We start from the raw sequence: 21,884 nt of genomic DNA on the forward strand, positions 1-21,884 counted from the left end.
CACTACCTAGCCGACGGGTCGCTCCGGCCGGCTCTTGACAGCGCGTAGTCGCGAAGCTTCTGTTTTGGCGGGTGGAGGACTGTCGGCCCGTTGGATGATTCCATGCCACAAAGTCGGGACAGTCTGCCTGTCCAGAGGGCACGGTGCCTCCAACTCCGTGCGCAATTTTTTTTTTTTTTTCAATAAATTTTATTTTAATAGTAATCACAGATACGACTGTTTTATGTATAAATTTTTTTTTAATGTATGAAATGCGGATATATCAATAATATAATCAGCAAGATATTCATATTAATTCTATTTCATTTGCTTTTATATTTTTAAAATTTTTATTTGATAATACTTTCCGTTTGTACTGCTATATTGTATTACTGCTTTGCAGGATTATTGTAATTGAAGAGGAGCCCACCATGTCCGAAGACTAATAATGTCTTTGGTCGACGCAATTTATTCCCATTTGTGATCGTTCATTTATTGTGAATAACCGTGTCACTTGGGTTCGACAAGATTTGAATTTCAAATCAAAATATAACAATTAGTTGTATACTGAATCTGCATTTAGATCCATTATCAGTACCGGTGAATCTGAAATTTAGTTGTTCTTCTTTAAAAATTTAAATTTATAGGTACCGTTTGGTTCGAGTATAAGCAAGAACTAGCTATTACAGGGATAGGTACAAATATGAGGATAAAAAAAATAGTGTTTGTATGAAAATTGGGTTGTTCCCGGGGATAAGAACAATTTTAGGTAGTTTTATATAGAAAATGAAGGTGTTGGTGGGGATAACTGAGATCTACTATTCTCGGATAAAAAATTAGCGTTTGGATATAAAGGGGAGGATAAAGGCCTATTTATATTCCTATCCCCTAACCAAACGCTGCCATAGAGCGTACCATTATTTTCAGCTCCTATTGCTTATAAGGAGTTTAATTTTCAACTCTTTGGTACTCGACACTTTTCTATAACTTTAGGACACCCATCAATAGAGGAAGGTGCAAAAGAGCCGTTGAGATCTGTAAAATTTGAAACACTTTATGACACAACTTAAAAAAAAAAAAAAAAAAAAATTATAATCCATGGGATTAAACAACGTTCTTAAGGAACCAGAGCTGATTGAGCTGGAAATCATTGGCCCAAATTTTTTAACAAAAGTCGTATTTTGAAGTCAAATTTCTAGAATTTGGATGAAGTAGGAAATTTGCGTGGCCCATCCGGTACAAATTCCCTTGGATCTTTAAAAAAAAAATTAAAATTCTTGGATATGAAGGGTAGAACATAAGAGTGTGTTTCATATCTAGAATTTTTGTTATTTATTTTTTTCTTTATTTTTTAATCGTTACAACTTTTCTGTTTTAATTATTTATAATTTAACTGTAAACGATTACGAACTATTCCCGCCACTAGAGAAATATGGCTAATTATTACAAGCTATATCACTTTTCACGAGCTTGCGAGTTCAAACAACTTTTTATTTAAAATAATTCACCGCTTTGCACGCTTTATGACACATCGAAAACATATGGAAAAAGATAGTTGAATATTAAAGTATTAAAAATAAGATTTTCTAGTGATTTTGAATAATTAGATGTAACAGTCCATGACTTCTAACTACACTCATTTGAAATAGAGATTGATTATAAATCAATCTTATACTACAATATATTTCAATCAGGATGATATCACATGAACAGTGTTATTATTATCATAATTAAAATCGGAATTGTTAGAAACAAGAATAAATCATTAAAAACTTTTTTTGGAATTTATATATAACTCCTGAAGTTGGATACACAGGTTCTAAATTTATATAGAAAGAATCAAATCCACGACATCAAAAAGAGACATCTCACATCTTGTTATTGGATTAAGTTACTGCACAAAGTTGTAGTTTTAAGTAAGAGTATTTGTTTAAGATTGTTATTAAGCAAGACACCTTATTACATACTTGAGTAATACGCTTACCCGGTATTTTGGGGGACATCTTGTGTCCCCCTAGCGTTACCCGTAATATAGTGCAAGTCCGATCATGCCTGGACTTTTTTTGAAAATAATCCTGTAAAATTTCGTATTTGCCAAACTAATTCTGTAAAATTTTTATTTGTGAAACTAACCCTCCTCTCGCCACGTGGGCACCACGTCAGGGATTCCTCAAAAAGACGGTGAATCGTTCACCGTCTTTGATATTTGTTGTGAAGGCGGTGAATGGTTCACCGTCTTCATAAGGCGGTGAACCATTCACCGTCTTTAGTACAAATCCCTATTTTGCGTAAATTTTTTTAAGTCCATAATATGGTGTCCTTGATAAGACGGTGAATCGTTCCCCGTCTTCTCGAGGGCACAAAAACAGCGGAGTTGAGAGGGCGGAAAGAAAAATTTTGCACTAAAGGCGGTGAATAGTTTACCGTCTTCTAAAGGCGGTGAACCATTCACCGCTTTTATAACAAAAATTACAAAGACGGTGAACGATTCACCATCTTTTTAAGAAATTCCTGACGTGACGTCCACGTGGCGAAAGAATGGTTAGTTTTACAAATAAAATTTTGGTAAAATTATTTTGCCAAAATTAAATTTCTGAGGGTCATTTTATTAAAAAGCCCATCATGCCTATATCTCTCGTTCTCATCGCATATCTCACTGCCTCTCTTACTAAGCTCCCGTATTTAAATTCCCCAAAACACTGCGAGAGCAACGAGAGAGAGTGGAGAGAGAGAGAGAGAGAGAGAGAGCACAATGGTGGGCTCTACCCCCGACCCCCAGTCCCCTGTTTCCACCCCAAACACTACCATTAGATCGAGGAGGAGGGCGAAGACGAGGAGCGCCGCGAAGAGCGGGAGCGGCGGCGGCGGCGTGGTTCTGGAGGGCCACGTGGAGGGCATCGGAGGCGGCGGGGATCGCGGGTCGTGCGGCGGCGGGGGGGTGGGGAGGACGAAGAGCCTCACGGACGAGGATCTGGAGGAGCTCAAGGGGTGCGTGGATTTAGGGTTTGGGTTCAGCTACGAGGGGATCCCGGGGCTCTGTAACACCCTTCCGGCGCTCGAGCTTTGCTACTCCATGAGCCAGAGGTTCCTCGACGAGCAGCAGCGATCGCCGGCGGTGGGCGAGGAAGCGGCGGCGGCGGCGGCGGCCGCTTCGCCTCCGGTTGCGAATTGGAAGATCTCGAGCCCCGGTGAGATGGTAGAATTAGATTTTTGTTTGGTTGTTAATCATCTTTTGTTGTTGTTATGAGTTGGAATTTGAATTAAAGATCTCTTTTTTACGAGTAAATCATTTGTTCACGAAGAACTTAAGAGTTGGCTCTGACACTATGTTTACCTACCATCTGATATAAAACAGTTGAGAAATATGATTAGTAAAAGATTGATCTTTTATTGTTGGGTATGTCCCGTAGCAGTGATTGGCACATGAAAGTTGTAGTACATATTGTGAAGTTGCCGAATTTGTTCTATTGCCTCTCGTCTTTAGCTACTGCTCTCGGTAGTTATCACATTTCCTGTGATCTAGAAAAAATTGCAGTACTTGCCTCTGTCATGTTCTTATTAAAGCCAATGTAGAAACAAACTTCGGTTTTGTCTATGAATATATAGATACATCCAACAAGCGGTAACACATGTAAAATCATGTAAAGTTTGTGAAACTTGCTTCTAAGAAGATCACTATATTTTGTTTGCTCAAGATACTTTGATCTGAAAATTTCTCTTTCTTTTACTCACAGGTGACCATCCAGAGGAAGTGAAAGCAAGACTGAGGTACTGGGCACAAGCAGTGGCATGTACTATTAAATTATGCAGCTAATTGGATCATACTGAGTTTTATAAATTGGTACTGACAAGTATTTTTCCCATCAAAACCTACAATAGAGGGCTTTAGTTCTATGAAGTGAGCAATTTGATGGACACCTTACTGTGCTCAGTGCAATATCTCTGCAATGCAATGCAATTAGCTGGATACAACCTGGCTTGGAATCTGATGAAGATGATTAGACAGAGAAATTGGGGTGGAAGGCAATTTGGAAGATTAAATTAATAACAGATGACTCTGATTTGAATATTTTATTCATCGACCAAATTTTAATTGTTTCAAGTAGAATTGTTAGGAGAGAACAAATAATATATTCTTTTTTCATTGTAGTGCTTTAAAGTGAATTTTGTTCTGGCCATTTCCCCTTATTTTATTCACTGTAGCAGAATAATTGAATGACATTAATTGATTAATCCAAAGTTTTCATTCTTCATTATTTAATGCTGCTTGTTCTGAAATTCAAGTTTGTTCCTGGCTAATGAATCTCAATCAGTGGCTAAAGAAGAATACTTCTTGTGTTGTTGGTTTGTACTTACCACATGCTATCACACATTTTATGAGATCCTCTGTTAACCTTTTCAATGTCTCCACATATTACTACACTGACAAAGGAATCAGATTGCAATTGTTGTTTAAGGATGTCGTCCTTAGCTCAGGGTACTTGGAATTAGCACAAGAAGCTGAAAAGCATCTTTTGGCTTGTTCTTTCTGATGGCTTTGTTGAATGTAGGACCACAGTTCTCCACTCTGTTGAAGCCATATGCTGTTTAATTTATCCATTTACAAGTAACATCAAATCCACTTTTTGTATGTATCCTTGTCTTTATAGGCATATTTTGCTTATACTTGCTACTGTGAGCTTTTGTTTTGCTGTTGGTATGTGGAATCCTCATTCAATGTATGAAAGTAGCTTCAATGGAGATAAACAGTGAAATCTTTCGGAATTACTGATTGAAGATATCACTATCTTCTCCCATCAAAATTAAAAGCATTAATCGAGCGAGAATTTACTAACAAAGATCTGAACAGTTCGGGAGAACTTGTTGGTTTCCGTGAAGGATTGAATTTCTCTTCTGCAGGAAGTATACGCAAACTAATAAGGCCTTTAAAGATATGAAAAATCGAATTGAATATCTGATTAGTTTAGTTTATTCAAGGATCATTGAATCAGCGCAAGGGCTTACCTAATACTAATTGAGAGCCAATGAAAATGGTAAGTCCAATTGCAATCATAAATGCAATCAAAGAGAAGGTCATCTTCTTTGGCTTCACATGAAAGAGCAGGAATTAACAATAAGCAAGTTGCTGCCAAAGCCTTGGTTAGTCAATGCTGGTCACTATCATGATAAAATATACATCTATACAGTCCACCTAACTATGTTCTTGGCTTGAACATAAGAAACTACAAGGTGTATAGCATCAGAGAGAGAGAGAGAGAGAGAGAGAGAGGAGCTCAAAGGATATTTGAAGCACCATGGCAATAGAAGACCTTGTGGACTGGAGGGGAAACCCAGTTGACAAAAAGTGGCATGGGGGAGTTAGAGCAGCATGTTTCCTCTACTGTGAGTAATAGCAGTTTCATTTCTGTAAACTTTGTCACTTTCTTTTCATTGCAAAGGCACTCAAGTTGTGTGTGGTCCATCATGTTTGGCTTGTCTAAAACTTCTGAAAAGCATACTGTTTGAGTAGAGTCATTCCAAGAAGTATCACAAGCATTTTTCTTCGATATTTGAATCCAACAAAGATAAAGCTAAACCAACCATATCTAGCGGTTGGCTAAGAGCTCTATGGGTGGTGCCCGAGGTTCTAAGTTCGAAAACTAATTACTTTCATATTTCTAGCTGAGTATATTTCTAAAAGAAAATAAATGAAGTGGTAGTTTGTTACCTTTCTCTCTCTCAAAAAAAAAAGGAAAAAAAAGAAAAAGGTAAAGCTATACAGCTGACAAGTAAAGCATATTACTGAGATGGCTGGTTTGCTGCAAAAATTAGGCAAAAGGATTGATGAAGACTAAGGATGGACTAAAAGCTTCTAATTACACAATTGTTGTCTTATTTTTTTCACCCTTTTTGCAGTCCTAGTACTGGTGACTAACATTGCTAATGTGGCCAACATGCTCAACTTGGTTGCCTACCTGCATAGCATCATGCACACGGGCGTCGCAAGCTCTTCAACAATGGTCACCAACTTCATCGGTGCTATGTCTGGATTCTCTCTCGTGGGGGCCATCATCTCCGATTCGTACATATCGCGGTTTAAAACCATGCTCATATTTGGCCCCTTGGAGTTCTTGGTAGTGCTCATATCTGTCAAGTTTTGTTTGCTTGAAGTTGGATTAGGAAGGAACAAAGTGATCTTCAATAGGCAGGATCTAAATATTGGTTCTATTGGTTCTAAACATAACTTTCTCCTCACGCAGGGCTATGGACTACTAGCACTGCAAGCACATCTCCCTTCACTCCACCCGCAATCATGCGACATAAACGCTCAATCGAGCAATTGCGAGGAAGTTCACGGTCTAAACTCCACCATTCTTTACATAGCAATGTACACTATTGCATTCGGTGAGGGATGCATTAGAGCATGCTTACCATCTCTTGGAGGAGACCAGTTTGATGGTGAGGACCCAGTCGAGTCGCGGCTTAAGTCGAGTTTCTTCAACTGGTTCACCTTTGGCATCTCCTTGGGGGGCTTCATAGGACTAACACTCATAGTTTGGATTGAGAACAACAAAGGGTGGGATGTCGGTTTAGGCATTTGCTGTTTCTTGGTCCTTTCAGGATTGATAGTGGTGGCATGCGGCTTCCCTTTCTATCGCAACCAAGTGCCGAAAGGAAGCCCCCTTACTCGAATGTTGCAGGTAGAACTTGTCCTTATCAATGTCAAACAAAAAGCATTCCTAAGTCAAAATTATATTCCAGTGCCTAAATCTGTCTAATCATTTATTGCATACTTTCAGGTATTTGTGGCTGCATTCAGAAACAGAAAGCTTGAATTATCCGAAAAGACAGAAGAATTACCACAAATTGCTAACAAAGAATCAGACAGCATTGAAGTGCTTCCTCACACAAAGGGTCTCAAGTAAGTTCCACTGTGATATAAATTGTTCCTTCACTGTCATATTTTTTCCTACTAGCTCTCAAAAGTCTACAGAAAAAAAAAAGGAGCAAAAAAAAAAACAAAAAAACAAAACAAAACCTTGGTAATCAGATGCAATTTATGTGAATATATATATGCAATTTGATATAGAAATTCAACTGAAAGGGTAATATTGCAGAGAAATATAACAGTTAGGGACCCAGTTAGAACAATTGGAAATACTGGGGACCAAACTGAAACTATGCTAAAAGGTTGGACACCCCCTGCTGCAATTCACACTAAAAGATTAACAACTCAAACTAATTCCTACAGAAACTTTTCTTGTTAGATTCCTTAATAAAGCTTCGATTAACCACGGAAAAGGCGGAGCTTGGTCCTCCTGCAGTGCGACCCAAGTGGAAGAAACTAAGATTGTCCTCCGAATGCTTCCAATCTTCATCAGCTCTGTAATCGGCTACATGCCAATTGCGTCACTCCTCACATTCACAATAGAACAAGGCAGTACCATGAACACAAAACTCGGGAAAATCCACATATCTCCGGCCTCTCTCTTCGTAATCCCAATCATATTCCAAATGGCAATCCTTGTTATCTACGACCGAGTTATTGTACCAATCACTCGAAAACTCACCGGTCGAGTAGGCGGCATTACTCACTTACAAAGGATCGGCATCGGATTCATGTCGGTACTACTGGCAACAATAGTGGCTGCTTTAGTGGAGCGAAGGAGAAAGAAAGTCGCAGAAGAGAATGGCCTCACGGACTTCGGAAGTGGCGTGCCCATGTCGATATTTTGGCTATCAATTCAGTTTTTCTTTCTTGGGGTGGCAGACGTAACTTCCTTTGTTGGTTTGTTAGAGTTCTTCAACAGTGAGGCATCAAGAGGAATGAAATCTGTAGGTACAGCAATATTTTGGTGCATACTTGGGATAGCTTCATGGTTTGCGAGTTTTCTAGTTGAGGTGGTGAACAAAGCTACAAGGGATAGGGAAAGGGGAAGAGTGGGGTGGTTAGAAGGGGCCAATTTGAATAAGAGCTACTTGGATAGATTCTATTGGCTACTCTCTCTGATCGGTTTGTTGAGCTTCTTAAACTACTTGTATTGGGCGAGGAGATATGTTTATAGGCATAATCCAAGCATTGTAGATGCAGAAAAAAAGAGCTTCCCTTGATGAGGAGAATGTCGATTGGAAATGTAATTGTATCTATGTAAACTTTTTCATTTGCTGCAAGTACCAGTTTCAGACTACAACATCGTTTTTCTCTGCATGAGAAACCATAACACCTTGTTTCATGACTATTGTTCTAAGTTTCAAGAATGTTTCCAAAGGTCATGTTATTTATACTAGAGAGTACGTGTTAAAAGTAACACATTTTCCGACTAGAGGTAAAGTCTGCGGAGAGCTAACCCATTCTTGAAGCGGCTTACGTACTCGCATCAAGCTTTACAGCACGAAGTAGTGAATTAGGAAGCTTCTAAGAGTTTCTGGATATCGTTCTGCATGAGAATCAGAGAACGATAAAGCAAGTAAATCACCGCAAATGAAAACATGATAAATTTTAAGGGGAGGAGAAAAAGATAGATAACATGTCGAGCTAAACCTCAATTTTTAAAGGAGATGTCGTTGGCGCATATCTCTCCACAACCTTGCCATCTTTGTCAACTAGAAACTTAGTGAAGTTCCACTTGATACGATCACCAAGAAATCCACCCTTCTGTGATTTCAAGTACTTGAAGAGTGGTGATGCCTCCCTCCCATTCACTTCAATCTAGAAAAAAGAAAAATGACACTGATTCTTGCAACTAAGAAAATACATTTGATAAACGGAGATGATAACTACTGCCTATTATTCTAGATAGGAGCCTTGTGTACTCCATGAGTGTTTTGTTGATCGATGGACACATCATATAGCCAATTTGTATATGTTTTAGAACATGAAGATCAATTTCCACTATCGAACCTTGTCATTTTCATATGCATATCAATTCTATGATCATTTCATTTGACAAAGGAACCAAAAATCCTTCTAACTGTTCACATAAATCCAAAAGGATCTTATAAAGCATTTTAAATTATGTGTTAATGAAAACAATGTAATAACAATGCTATGCTGTTCTTAGATTGTGACATCGATGTAGTTTTGTTATAAAAGTAACCAGAGGTGTATATCAGTATATGAGCTTGAGATAAGAAGAATAATGTAAAAGAGAATAGTGAAATTGGAAAGTGCAAAAAGTGAATGCAGCATAAAGAAATTACACTGAGCTTTCTTTTCGTTGCCGATTACCTTATCAAATATCAGAAACTCGGCCTTAAACCTCGTGCAAACTGTCTCCTGAATTTCCTCGTTGCTCCCGGGTTCTTGACCGCCGAATTGGTTGCAAGGAAATGCCAGTATCTCAAATCCTACATAAACACAATAAAGCAACAAAAATCGAAGCATATCAATCTCCAAAGGATTCTCAAAATCATTTACAAAGATGAGTGAATTGGTGGGAGAGTTTGAGGGCAAGGACAAACATAAGACCTTTGTCTTTGTACTTCTCATACAGTATATTCATCTCCTTGTAGTTGGAATTAGTAAATCCGCTGAATTAAGCAGCAAAAACACAGAATTAATGCTTTGCTAATCACATAAAAGAAACATGAAAAGCTACTATTAAGACCACTTTTTGAGGTTATAATTAATACATATGTGATGTATAACTAAATTTCACTGCAAAAAAGAAAAAGAAAAAAGCAACTAGTAATACCATTTTGAAGCAACATTTACAATGAGAAGAACCTTTCCCCTGTATGTGCTCAGACTCACATCATTGCCTCTTATATCCTGTGAAATTATACCAGCATCCATTTAACAAAAAAGAAATTAGGAAACTAAAGGGAGTTTATAAAATTAAAAAAAAAACAAAGTCAAAAGGGGTGAGATTGCTCCAAATTAAAGAACTATAACTACAGGAAAGAAACCACGCTTAGCTAAAATTAGTGGAATATTTTTCACTTTGAGGACACGAGTGTTCCCAAGTTTACATTTTTAGAGTGGCCATCATCTCAGTAGAAGAAACCGAGTATCCATTACAAAAGAAATGAGAAAAAAAGGGAACAAACCACAACAAAGCATAAAGCCCCAAAAGTATTCCAAAAAAAGGGGCCAAAAAAAGAAAAAAAAAACACACACACACACACACACACACACACACACTTTTACCTTAACAGTGATGTCGTAGATGGAACTGGGCACCTCCTCCGCCATTTCCTCAGGAGATGGAGAAGGGTTTCTATAGAAGAAGAGGAGAGAGAACCCCAAAAATAGAATCCCAAAGGACCAGCTTTTGGGAGGAGACATGTATGAAAATGAGGCTAAAATGGCTTCTTTTTGCAAGGGGAACAAAAAATAAAAAAGGAATGGAGGTAAATGTATGGCTGGGAGAATGGTTGGAAGGTGCTGTAGCATTAATTGGGAGGGACTACATTTGAAGGACTTGTTTTGCAAAGGACTTTTATTTAATGTTGCATCTAGATAGAGAGAGAGAGAGAGGAGGAGAAAAAGGAGGCTGGATTTAGACCTCACATTGATCCCTTTCTCAACGGGTCTAACCAACACGCACGTTGGTTTCAACGCCAGTTTAATCCGAATCAAAGGCTTTCTTTGGGATTGCGGGATGGTTGCGTTATATGCGATAAGAAAATACGTTGAAAAAATATTTTGTTTATTTTCATATGTAATATTGTGTTACGATGAGTCGGTTACAATATATTTTCTGCGGTCCCACCGGAGAAGGCAAAAGTATATCCCTATATGCTTTTAACTCAACTTCATTTTATCTAATAGCGCTAGATAGATTTCAATATCAAATTAAGCCTAATTCAAATTTCGATCAAAAGGTCTTTTTCTAAAAAGGAAATCAGTAGAAATATATAGGATATATATACGTCTCTGTAGGATTTCGATCAAAAGGTGCATATTAGGCTTTTGATGCGCCACCAACTCTAAATAACTCGATTCAAAACCGAACCCAACAAGTAAGCAAAGTGAGAAAATCATTGATTGAAATCTCTAAACTCTGCTAGAATTCTTTCAATTATCGGGCTTTTTTAAGACCCACGTTTGAACTTCTTTTAAACCCAAAGCCTTGTGTATTTGCAAAAATAACTAATTAATTTTTGCAAAACAAAATTTTAAAAGGGATCTCCCGCATTTCAAAAATTCTAACTACTTAAATCCAACGGTCGGCAACCGCCACCACCACATTATAACCGCCCCCTTCCCGCCACTCTCGCATCCTTTCATCCCCTTCCCCTGTTTCAAACTCTCTCTCTCTCTCTCTCTCTCTCTCTCATCATCTCCACTGTGGCTTCTCCGCCATCTCGGCCACCCTCGGCTTGCCCTGTGCCGACCACAGGGCCGGCCTGGGGCGGCGCAATCCATCGGCGGCCCGTTAAAAACTCCCTCCGTAATTGTCGTTGCCACCGTCGTCGTCATCATCATCATCAATGGACGATATCCAACAACTCGAACTCCCCTACCAATACGAAGACGAAGACGACGATGTCCTCCGGTATCTCGAGTTCTCCGATCCGGACTATACCCAACCACTCCTGCTCCAGCCGCCGACGCCCGACGATGAACCCGCCACGGACCCCTCGAGCACGATGCTGGACTCCTCATTTGTGCTCGTCGACGAGGGGGACGGCGATCTCTGCTTCTTGGACTCGAACGCCGCGGAGGTCGCGGCGAGCAGTTTGGATTGTAGCGGGTGTCATGTGTTGAGAGAAGTGGTTCATACCAATGGTTTGTTGGAGTTTCCTCAAAATTTAACAGCAAAAAATACAGAATTTAAAGGAGAAGTGATCATTCCCTTCCTTCCTCCTTTTTTTCTTTTTTTTTTTTTGTGATTAGGGTTGAAAAGTATGAAACTTTCGATCCACGGAGGGTCCGGTGTCTTCTATCACGCGACATTCGATGTGTACTACAACACCGACGGCTTCCCGCCGGCCATGGAACAATCCTACATTGAGTATGCAATTCAAGTCCTTTCATTTCTAATGTATCAAGTGTTTTATGTGCAAGATTTGCCCTTCATCTTTTCGCTTCTTATTTTTCCCCTTCTTTTTTCGCGATTATAAGCCTGAGCACGCAAGACTATGAGTGGGTGAGACAGTTTCTCACGGACTACGGCCTGCTACGAGTTCGCGATAATTACGTCCTCATCCAAGATTCGCTCTCCGACTTCTATGATGTTCTCTGTACGAGAATGAGCTTCGAAGAAGAGGCGAAAACGGATACGACAGTCGCAGAACCAGGTCGGTTTTTCATACGTCAGGACTACAGTTTGGTTGTTTCCTATACTAATGATAAGTATAAGTTCGTTGTGCACGCAAATCTTATGCATAGTTGCATACAATGCTGCTTGCTTTGACAGTAGGGTTATGTAAATCCAGGCATGTAGACGCAGGCCGAAGCCCCCAAATTAAAACTGGTAGAAATGGAATTGCTGCACAGGTATGCATTTGTTATTTGTTATGAGTGCAAGCACAGCAAGAAGAGTTTTTTTTTTTTTTTTTTTGTTTTCCGAGTGCTAATCGATCGTTTAACGGTGTATAAACATTACGTATTAGAGGGAAAGGACTGGAAAGTTGCGTCTGAGCGACCTCGTGGGCTACTTTCATCTTCCGATCGCAGTAGCTGCGAAGGAGCTCGACATTTGCTCTACAGCCCTAAAGAAGATCTGTCGAAAGCACGGAATGGCTCGATGGCCCCATCGAAAGGTCTCCCCCTCTCTCTTTTGCTTTCCCTTTAGAAGTGATCAGGATGAGCCTGAGTTTCTACGGCTTTGCTATTTTCTGACTAAACTTTTCTGAAACCATGTGACAGATCAAAAGCCTGGATAAGAGGATATCGAGCTTACACCGAGAGTTGCGGTCGGGGATCGGTGAGGGAGCTATTCATATTCAAGCAGAGATAGAGAGGCTTAACATCAAGAAGGCCAGGATTTGCGCGGGCCTTCCGCCGTAGGTTGCAAGATTCGTATGTTTCGACCAAATAATGTCAAATTTTTGTCGAAATGATTCTTTCGCCAAAATAACATAAACTGTGAAATTCAAGCTGTTCCAATATATCTTAGTGTGGTTTTAAGTACTATCGAGATTCGTCTTTTAATCAACACAAACAAATGCAAATTATGCAGATAAATGCTTGAAAGGGCCTGCTTGGTCCATTTTGATCCTTTTTATTAGTCTAGCTTGAGTTGAGTAGTTCAAAAAAAATTGAAAAAGATGAAAAAAAATAAAAAACAGCAGTTTGAAGAAGCTTTTACAGTTAACCTTCTGATAGAAAAATGTCTGTAGCCTTTTGCTGCACCTAAAATTTAAAACTTTTGCAGTACAAACAAGAGTGCATAAATGATTTTGCATGATGCTTGATATATTTGGTAATTCATTAAATTCATTAAATCACTCTCTCTCTCTCTCTCTCAAATGAAGCACACAATCCTAAGCATCTGTTAATTGTGTATGTGTTCTTTCACAATGCTGCAGAGGAGTTTTGACTTTTGGAATTTTTTTTTCTTTTTTCCACTTCCAAGTTGAAACAATAGGAAATGCCTGTGAGTTGGATTGTCCTTAAGTGCTATGGTACGAGATCGTGCCGAAAGTTTATCGACTTGGTACGGCGTGATGCGTGCCATGCATATAATGGCATGAAATATTTATTTTTTTAACAATAAATTTTTCTACTTACTTATTTTATATTTTTATCAAATATTTTAAATTTTATTGAAAAAATTATTTACTAATTAAAAAAAAAAATTAAACTGTGCTATCGGTACGAAATCTGTATAGTGTCGATATTTTATCGACATGATATGACATGATGGATACGAATAATGCTGATGAGTATTTAAATCCTTACCTGAAAGTTACCCACTTCAATAAAGGGTGGCTTTATGTGTGAAGTTACAAATTCGTTTCAATAATTTAAGAAGAGAATATGCTTATGGTATAAATACACTTAATGCACCAATATTAAAACATTAATTCTTTTAAGGTTCAGGCTGTGACAATTGAGCACGCATTGCAGAAAAATACATGTTGAGACTGTTTTAAAACTTATGGTTGTTGACTCATACTTGAGTTGTCGAGTAGCATCTCTAAATAATTAATTAGTTTTTATTCTCCTAATTCATTTTATGTGTTAACACAAAATACAGCGAGTTACGCATAGTTTGGTATTAAGACTCATCAGACGCTATTAAATAAAATAGAGTTGAGATAAAAAGTATATAGAAATATGTTTCTGTGTTCTCTGGTAAGATTGCAGAAAATATATAATAATCGACTCATAGCGATATGCAGAACGCAATATTACATACATAAACAAATAAAATATTTTCACATCGTACTTTTTCACCACACGTAACGCAATTTTTTCGCAATTCCAGACGAGGCCTTAGCTTATTTAGCTCGCCAAATAGAACAAATAGCAACTGAGTCAAAAAGTTCAAACTCATATATTTATCGCGGTTTATGCTTGTGTCCTCAGTAGGAAAAAAAAATCAAAAACTTTTGTACAAAAATTATCCAAATTTCGCCGCCAAAACAGATCTGAAAGATCTATGATAAATAGGCCAGATCAAATCAATGATTTGATTTTTTTAAAAATTAAAAGATTTGTAGCTTAATTTATCGCTTTATAACCAATAGTCCTTAAATAAAAATAATACAGAATTTATTGGTCGATATTAAGATTTCAAATTTTAAAATCTAATTACTTTATACTTTTAACTAAATTTATTTAAAAAATAAATAAAACGAAAAGCTTACTATTTTTTTTTTCAAGAAAAAAAAATAAAAATAAAAATAAAAATCGCTCTATAAATTGCCCATGATATGCGCGCTATAACGGCTACACCGAAATCTTCTCAATTAAAAAACCAAATCTCCTCACTTCGTGCTATCTCCCTGAACCGTCTTCAAACACCGAACACGAACCTCTCCATTTCAAAACTCGACACGTGGCACATCTGACCAATCATAGCACCAAGTAGGCACTTTCCTGTCGGCCACGTGGAACGTCTGGAAAGCAACACCCACCGGGTTTCGCCTCCGGAAGAAAACGTCAACGACTCCCGAGGTGAGGGGAAAAAAAGGCAATTATTTTGGATTTTAAAAAGCACCGATAATTATAATTAGGGAAAACTTCAAAAACCCCCCGTGGTTTCATACTTTATCACTTGAGTATTCTGTGGTTTAAAGTGTATTAAGTTAATATCATGTGATTTTTCACTTTATCACTTTAGTACCCTGTGGTTTAAAGTGTATCACTTTAGTACCCTGTGGGTTTACACTTTATCACTTTAATACTCTATGGTTTTAATTTTGTATCAAGTTAGTACCCTGTGATTTTTAAATCAGAGGGTACTAAAGTGATAAAGTGAGAAACCACAGGGTACTAAAGTGATAAAGTGCAAAACCACAGGGTACTATCTTGATAGACTTTAAACTACAGGGTACTAACGTGATAAAGTGATAAACCACAGGGTACTAACTTGATACATTTTAAACCATAGAGTACTAAAGTGAAAAAAATTGAAACCACATGGGGGTTTTTGAAGTTTTTCCTTATAATTATAAGGAAAAACTTCAAAAACCCCCATGTGGTTTCGTACTTTTCATTTTTGTACCATGTGGTTTAAAATGTATCAAGCTAGTACTCTGTGGTTTCGCATTTTGTCAGTTTAATACCCTGTGGTTTAAAGTGTATCGAGTTAGTACTCTGTGGTTTTATTGTTATATCAAATTAGTATCCTGTGATTTTATTTTTGTATCAAGTTAGTACACTGTGGTTTTTAAACCACAGAGTACTAAAGTGTGAACGTGCGAAACCACAGAGTACTAAAGTGAGAAAGTACGAAACCATATGATACTAAAGTGAAAAAGTGTGAAACCACATGGTATTAGCTTGACATACTATAAACCACAAGGTACTAAAGTGAAAAAGTGCAAAACCACAGAATACTAACTTGATACAATTTAAACCACAGGGTACGAAAGTGAGAAAAAGTGAAACCATAAGGGGGTATTTGAAGTTTTCCCTTATAAAAATTAATTAATTTTATTTAATAATAATTATTTAACTCATCTCTGGTTACGTAATTGCGTCTCGCATCTCCACCGTCGGTTTGCTTTTCTTCGACGGTGAGAAATACCCAGGAGCCCCTTCAACTACAGACAATTTTGAAACCATCCCTTTATTATTTTTTATCAATTTAATTATGTTTTTTTTATAGAGGCAATTATTTATATACCTTTGAAAAATTTACAATATTCTTATTTACTCTTCTTGAAAAAATAATATTAAAAATATCTTTTTAATGTTTCAATTATTTCAAATATACTTCTAGAGTCAAATTCCGTTAGCCAATTGTTAGTAACTGCCATTATCTCCGTAAAATTATTATTTTACTTTTTCAAATATATCCTTATAATTTTACTAACTTTTTTTTAAATCTTTTTAAGTTAAGAATAAAAAAAAAGTATTTTAATTTTTTNATGGGTAGTAATAGCGGAGGTATTTTTGAATAACAGAGAAATATATGAAGAGTATATTCGAAACAAAAAAAAAGTAACGATACGTTAGATATTTCAAAAGTTTTCAAAAGTATATATTAAATATTAAAAAATTATAATTTTTGTTTAAAGAGTGTAACTTTTATATTAAATTGTGCAATTTATATCTCAATGTTTTTGTAAAAGAGTGTAACTTTATTTTAACAGTACAATTTCATCTTTTTCTTCATTTTTCTCTAATTCTTTTTCTTTATTTTCTAATTTTTTATTTTTATTTTTTTTTTGTTTTAAACAAACAAAAATGCTTGACCCTCACATTCCTCCCTTTTGACCTCGCCGAGGCTGCGCTCACCGCTGCCCTCTGGGATTCCGCGCTCTCCGCCGCCCCATCCTTTTTTCCGGCGTCGTCACGCTCTCCTCCGTCTCCACCTTGCTCGTTGCCGGTCTCGAATAGGCGCGGTGGGTCATGTACCCCCTCCCTCGCTAGTGAGCTTTTTGACACCGAGAAGCGCTTCCTTTTTGTCGTTGTCGGTGGTGGTGAGGACGGCCGGTTCCTAGAAGTGGGTTTGGTAGGTAAAAAATCTGTTGCAGTGGCGGTAGAGGTGGAGGTGGATCGCAAAGGGCCGCGGAAGTGGTGGAGGAGGTTTGGAGAGAAAAAAAAAAGAGGACCATGGCGTAGCCTCGGCGAGGTTGGAGGCGAGGAGAGCGGGGAGCGAGCGGGTGTGGTTGAGGGCGCATGGGGTAAAGGTGAGGAGAGGCGTCCCAAAAGGCGGCGGCAAGCACAGCCGGCGGGTGGCGCGCAGACGTCGGCGAGGTTGCGGGGTAGAGGCGCGGCGGAGGCGGAGGCGAGGCGAGCCGCCTCTGGTGAGAAAAAAAAGAGGGTCGCAGCGCGGCTTCGGCGAGGTCGGAGGCGAGTAGAGCGAGGGGTGCGCGGGCCCAGGTGGTGGTGAGGGCGTGAGGTGCAGAGAAGATGGGGCCGTTTCCGCCTTCGCCTCCTTCTTCGGCTAGAAAAAAAAAAGAACGCGAGAAAAAAAAAAGAGAGAAAAAAGTATAAGGATATTTTGGTCACTTTACTAAAAATTCGGTTCAAATCTGCAAAATCGAAAAAGGTGGCCCACGTTTGCAAAAATACAAAACTAGTGGACTTTTTATGCAAATTGGCCAAAAAAAAAAAAAACTACTATTCCCAGTCTCTTTCGTCCGCATTCTCTTCTCTTTCCTATTCTCTCTCGTCTCCACCTCCGAGTAGAAGAAGAGAGAAAAGAAAAGTTAGAGAGAGAGAGAGAGAGAGAGAGGGAGAGAGAGAGATGGGGTTCAAACCTAGTAAGAAGGAACCTCTCAACCCACCTCCGCTCGAGTCGAGCCCTAGCGCGAACCCTTCCCTCGGCGCCGTCGCCGGCCCCGTCGAGGAGTCATCGGCGGCGGCGATGGAGATCGATGAGGAGGAGGAGGACAAGGCGCTCGCCGGGGCGGCGGCGCTGGCTCGCGCGGAGGTGCTGCGCCGCCGCTCGCGGCGGCGGAAGCAGTTGATTGCGCGGTACAGGCGCCAGTACTGGGCGATGGTGGAGGAGGTGAGGGTGAAGCACCGGACCTACTATTGGGTCTACGGGAAGGGCCCCGTCGACGCGGGGAGAGGAGGAGGAGGAGGAGGCGAGGAGGAGAGGGGAAGGGGAGGCGGGGAGGGCGAAGGGGGAGCGGGGGAGAACGGTGCGGCACGGGAGAAGGGGAGAGGAAGCGGTGCGCGTTCGCGGGCGTGCAAGCGATGGCCATGCCGTTGACGAGGTTTTGCCACGCCCACATACTCCGCGATCCAAACAGACGCTCTACAGCCTTGCAATTTCATCATCAAGAGTATCGATTTCTAACTTATCCTCTGTATGGGAATTTCTCAAAGGGGATCGTGTGTGTTTCTTCGCTGTGTCTAATTGCAGATGCTTATTATTGTGCTTAAAATTGTTGTGTAAATATCGCTTCCAGTGCTGATGCGGTTGTTTGGGTTCCTGGTAATTGACGACAATGCAGATAATTATTTGTAATTTTATATTTCATTATTTTTGACCAAATCAAGTAGTGTAATTGTTGTATATGCTGGAACGGTTTAGGCAAACTTGGGACAATTGTGGAAAACTGTTTTCCGAGAAAAAAAGTTTCATGGAAAACACCCTTCCATAATTTTCATTTTTCGGATAAAAAATCTAGAAAACGAAAAAGAGACTTTTCCATAAAGTCTGAAATTTAGGAAAACTACTTTTTTTGGGAGCCAAATGGATGAAAAATACTTTTCTAGTCAGAAAACTATTTTACGAGATTTTTTCCCGGGAACCAAACACCTCATATGTTTCTTTGTTATGCTCTCTCAACTTCACTATGCCCTTTGGAGATGTGTTTGAGCCTTCTTCAAGACACAGGTCCAATAAAAAGGAGAAATTTGATATTTGAAACTTAAACGCTTCCTAACATCTTACTATGTCATTCTTTTACCATTGTCCTTAAGGTGCTTTTCAAATTATTGAATTTTCCCTTTAAGGCTTTGATGGTTGAAAGTAGTCACTTGTAAATTTTTACAGTATATGCTATAACATATCTCTGCTTTGAGAAGTTTGTGCTTTACAATGCTAAACCTTGTTAATTAATAGTAATAGTAATTGTTCCTGTGGCATATTAACACATTGATTTAATGGTTGTGTTTATTCTTTTCGCTTTATTTTAAGGCCTTGTGCTTCTACAGATTTCTAACTATTCCTGCTTTCATATTCCAGTAATGCACGGACAGGGCAAATTATTTGTGGGAAACCTATCCTAGTAGCTGCAGCACCCTCACTGTGCCATGTGCACCTTCAGAGGGTTCAAAAGAGCATAGCGCAAGGTTTAAAAAAGACAGGCCTTAACATGTCCTCTTCAAGTAAAACCATTTCAAAATTTACGGTCTTGATCGCTGATTGTGTACGTCAAATTCAAAGCAAAAGAAGAAAATCCTTGAATGCTTCAGTTGACAAAATTGCCTCTAAAGATGAAAAACTCAGTTGAGTCATTTTCACGAAATTGAACTGTTGATCTCTGCCGCTGCCGGAACTTCTGACACCCGTGAACATTAGTTGGGCAGAACAGGAGTCGTGTTGGAAATTAACTGGACAGAAACCACAATGGCCAGAGGAGGAGCTGTACTATTATGTAAGACATACCAAGAAAATCTATCACCAATATGATGAATGTGATTGCTATATTTGTATTGTTTACTCTCAACTTGTATCATCGCTTTTGCTTCATAATTGGTCAATTCTTAGACCTATACTTAGTCTTCCAGCAGTTAGGCCTTTCGACTTGAGTTATGTACTTCAATTCCCTAGCTATGGAAACAGATAAATTTGTTTGCTTACATTAAGTGTAACTAACAATTTTAGAGTTTTCTTGATTTGAGAAATTTTTAAATTGGCTGTACATGGCTGGGACGCTTGCAGCAACTTGAGTACCTTTTACTGAGGGCTGGCCTGATTTTCATTGTAGGAAAGACCTTAGTTCTTTGAAGTAATAGGTTCCTTATACCACTATATTTTGTTTCTTCATTTTCTAGGATTGCTCTATCTGCTTTTGCTTACACCATTTTTCTCTCATAGTGCAGTATGTATGAGTTATATCACATAATCATTTCCTCAAGATAGGCTTTAAGGCTTTGCAGCATTGTAGGTAGGCTTTGTTTTTCATGTCATGCAAAATTGTTTCATGAATTCTCTTTCCATTCTGTACTGGCTTCCAAATAGCCTTCTTAACCAGTTTAGCATTCCATTCTTTTGAACTTGGTTTAGCATATACCTCTCTTTCAGAGCTTCCACATATTGCTACAGTGAATCACCTGTTTTGCATGCTACAGCTCCCTGCCACTTATGTAGTTGGTTTTCACAATAGATGTTGTTCGTGACATTCAGCTTTAGTGAGAATTGATTAATGACAATATCCATCCTTCTTGATAACCTTTTGAACATGCAGATGGCTAACTTCTTCTGATGCATATGCGTGCTACAGGATTGATGGCAACCAATTGTGCATATTTATGGGCTTGTGCGTGAGTACTCTTGGCGAGCAGTCCACTTCATTGGTGGGCCACATATAATGATGAACACTGTTGAAGAATTTCATGACTTTGAATCCATCTCTTCTTTCACATGTTCAAGTACATTATTTCTCTTCGGTATCTCTTAGGCGCGTCAACTGGTTCGAAAGCTTGCTCGCTGTAACTAAGTAGAATGCAGTAGAAATATCCACGGATTAGTGGGATTGTCTGAAGGGGATCTTGTATCTATGAAATGCTACGAGCTATGCGTTCTACTACATCATTGTGTATCTTAATGCATGAGGTTCGTAATAGTGCTGCCATGATCAGTTAAAAGAAGGAAATATCGCTGTGAATACTCTTCTGTGGTGTAATGCAATAGGTGTTCTTATGAGGATTTTCGGTCTGTTTTACTTGTGTAAATATGTATTACCAATGTCTGTAACTTTAATTCCATTGGTGGAAGTTTGCTTTGATTTTGTTGCTCTTCATGGCATTTTTAGCTTACGTTCAAGTAGTTTCAACTCAAAGCGCACAAATTGAGGATTCAGTATCTGCATTGGTTTTTATATTATCGTTTCAGCTGTTCAGGTCGTTTTGTGATTTAGTTTCTATTTGATCTTGTTGTGAAGGTGATAGAATGAAATTTAGGTTCCCGACATGACTCATTAGCACTAATAACTCATTATGCTGATATGATCGAACTATTGGTCCAAAATATTTAAGCTCAATTATTAGTTATAATATATTCATCACATATTAAGCTTTCTATATTATCTGATGTGATATTATTGGGTGTCAAGTGATAAAATATTACTCATGTGCTTTAGATGTTTACTCCTATTTTTGTAATGATGTGCTGTAGATGTTTACTCCCATTTTATAATGATTATTAAATCAATGAAATAACATGTTGTAAATTGTGATGCCTTATTTACCAGTATAATTATTAAAAATAATTATAGCATTGCTTTTCACAGGAAATCCCTATACTTTCCAGTTATTCTTTTAAATCTAGAACTTGAAACATATCTTCACTATAGAAACTTAGCATGCGATTTAAAGAAAAAAAAAACAATATTTGTTCAACAATCATTATATACAATGGATGAAGAAAAATTAGTTTTATTATTCTCTGCATTTTCTTTATGGTATATATATATAAGTAAAATCAAATATAAATTATATAAACACGAAAATTTGGTTTATCAAATTAGTACTTTGCTACTATTCAACCGTAGATCCTTATGCAAAAGAGACGAGAGGAGAAAATGAAAAAAATAAGTTGTAAATATTTTGAAGCAAGAGTTAAAATTTATGGAGTCAGTAGGACTAATACGATTCTACTTCTAACTAATCTTTGTTAGAG

The 21,884-nt window shown here is 38.4% G+C and overlaps 5 protein-coding genes across 5 annotated transcripts; 4 read left to right on the forward strand and 1 right to left on the reverse strand.

The window, feature by feature from the left end:
* Window positions 2,630-4,232, forward strand: LOC109722852. The gene is made up of 2 exons (XM_020251015.1): window positions 2,630-3,167; window positions 3,714-4,232. Exons 1-2 carry the CDS (start codon window positions 2,732-2,734, stop codon window positions 3,791-3,793), a joined length of 516 nt encoding a protein of 171 aa, XP_020106604.1. The 5' UTR covers window positions 2,630-2,731; the 3' UTR covers window positions 3,794-4,232.
* Window positions 4,328-8,070, forward strand: LOC109723344 (protein NRT1/ PTR FAMILY 4.6-like). The gene is made up of 5 exons (XM_020251681.1): window positions 4,328-5,361; window positions 5,875-6,092; window positions 6,219-6,659; window positions 6,759-6,880; window positions 7,227-8,070. Exons 1-5 carry the CDS (start codon window positions 5,274-5,276, stop codon window positions 8,068-8,070), a joined length of 1,713 nt encoding a protein of 570 aa, XP_020107270.1. The 5' UTR covers window positions 4,328-5,273.
* Window positions 8,082-10,312, reverse strand: LOC109722851 (probable glutathione peroxidase 2). Its single transcript, XM_020251014.1, has 6 exons — window positions 10,109-10,312; window positions 9,654-9,730; window positions 9,428-9,489; window positions 9,188-9,306; window positions 8,501-8,668; window positions 8,082-8,396 (listed from the first exon to the last, which is right to left on the reverse strand). Exons 1-6 carry the CDS (start codon window positions 10,244-10,246, stop codon window positions 8,364-8,366), a joined length of 597 nt encoding a protein of 198 aa, XP_020106603.1. The 5' UTR covers window positions 10,247-10,312; the 3' UTR covers window positions 8,082-8,363.
* LOC109722850 lies at window positions 11,258-12,933 on the forward strand. The gene is made up of 6 exons (XM_020251013.1): window positions 11,258-11,692; window positions 11,801-11,918; window positions 12,029-12,204; window positions 12,327-12,403; window positions 12,520-12,669; window positions 12,776-12,933. Exons 1-6 carry the CDS (start codon window positions 11,395-11,397, stop codon window positions 12,914-12,916), a joined length of 960 nt encoding a protein of 319 aa, XP_020106602.1. The 5' UTR covers window positions 11,258-11,394; the 3' UTR covers window positions 12,917-12,933.
* On the forward strand, window positions 17,681-21,143 carry LOC109723345. Its single transcript, XM_020251682.1, has 4 exons — window positions 17,681-18,141; window positions 18,189-18,367; window positions 19,222-19,638; window positions 20,488-21,143. Exons 1-3 carry the CDS (start codon window positions 17,775-17,777, stop codon window positions 19,492-19,494), a joined length of 819 nt encoding a protein of 272 aa, XP_020107271.1. The 5' UTR covers window positions 17,681-17,774; the 3' UTR covers window positions 19,495-19,638; window positions 20,488-21,143.

This window comes from Ananas comosus, linkage group 17, assembly GCF_001540865.1.
Source record: "Ananas comosus cultivar F153 linkage group 17, ASM154086v1, whole genome shotgun sequence".
NCBI lineage: Eukaryota > Viridiplantae > Streptophyta > Magnoliopsida > Poales > Bromeliaceae > Ananas > Ananas comosus.

Coding starts and splice junctions, on each gene's coding strand:
- LOC109722852 (XM_020251015.1), top strand. CDS start 2,732: ATGGTGGGCTCTACCCCCGACCCCCAGTCCCCTGTTTCCACCCCAAAC. Junction 3,168..3,713: donor TTGGAAGATCTCGAGCCCCG/GTGAGATGGTAG, acceptor TTTTACTCACAG/GTGACCATCCAGAGGAAGTG.
- LOC109722851 (XM_020251014.1), bottom strand. CDS start 10,246: ATGTCTCCTCCCAAAAGCTGGTCCTTTGGGATTCTATTTTTGGGGTTC. Junction 9,490..9,653: donor GTAAATGTTGCTTCAAAATG/GTATTACTAGTT, acceptor TGCTTAATTCAG/CGGATTTACTAATTCCAACT. Junction 8,669..9,187: donor AGTTTCTGATATTTGATAAG/GTAATCGGCAAC, acceptor TCTTTTTTCTAG/ATTGAAGTGAATGGGAGGGA.
- LOC109722850 (XM_020251013.1), top strand. CDS start 11,395: ATGGACGATATCCAACAACTCGAACTCCCCTACCAATACGAAGACGAA. Junction 12,205..12,326: donor TACGACAGTCGCAGAACCAG/GTCGGTTTTTCA, acceptor CTTTGACAGTAG/GGTTATGTAAATCCAGGCAT. Junction 12,404..12,519: donor GAAATGGAATTGCTGCACAG/GTATGCATTTGT, acceptor ATTACGTATTAG/AGGGAAAGGACTGGAAAGTT.
- LOC109723344 (XM_020251681.1), top strand. CDS start 5,274: ATGGCAATAGAAGACCTTGTGGACTGGAGGGGAAACCCAGTTGACAAA. Junction 6,660..6,758: donor CCCTTACTCGAATGTTGCAG/GTAGAACTTGTC, acceptor GCATACTTTCAG/GTATTTGTGGCTGCATTCAG. Junction 6,881..7,226: donor CCTCACACAAAGGGTCTCAA/GTAAGTTCCACT, acceptor TTTTCTTGTTAG/ATTCCTTAATAAAGCTTCGA.
- LOC109723345 (XM_020251682.1), top strand. CDS start 17,775: ATGGGGTTCAAACCTAGTAAGAAGGAACCTCTCAACCCACCTCCGCTC. Junction 18,142..18,188: donor GGAGGAGAGGGGAAGGGGAG/GCGGGGAGGGCG, acceptor GCGGCACGGGAG/AAGGGGAGAGGAAGCGGTGC. Junction 18,368..19,221: donor GGAATTTCTCAAAGGGGATC/GTGTGTGTTTCT, acceptor CTGCTTTCATAT/TCCAGTAATGCACGGACAGG.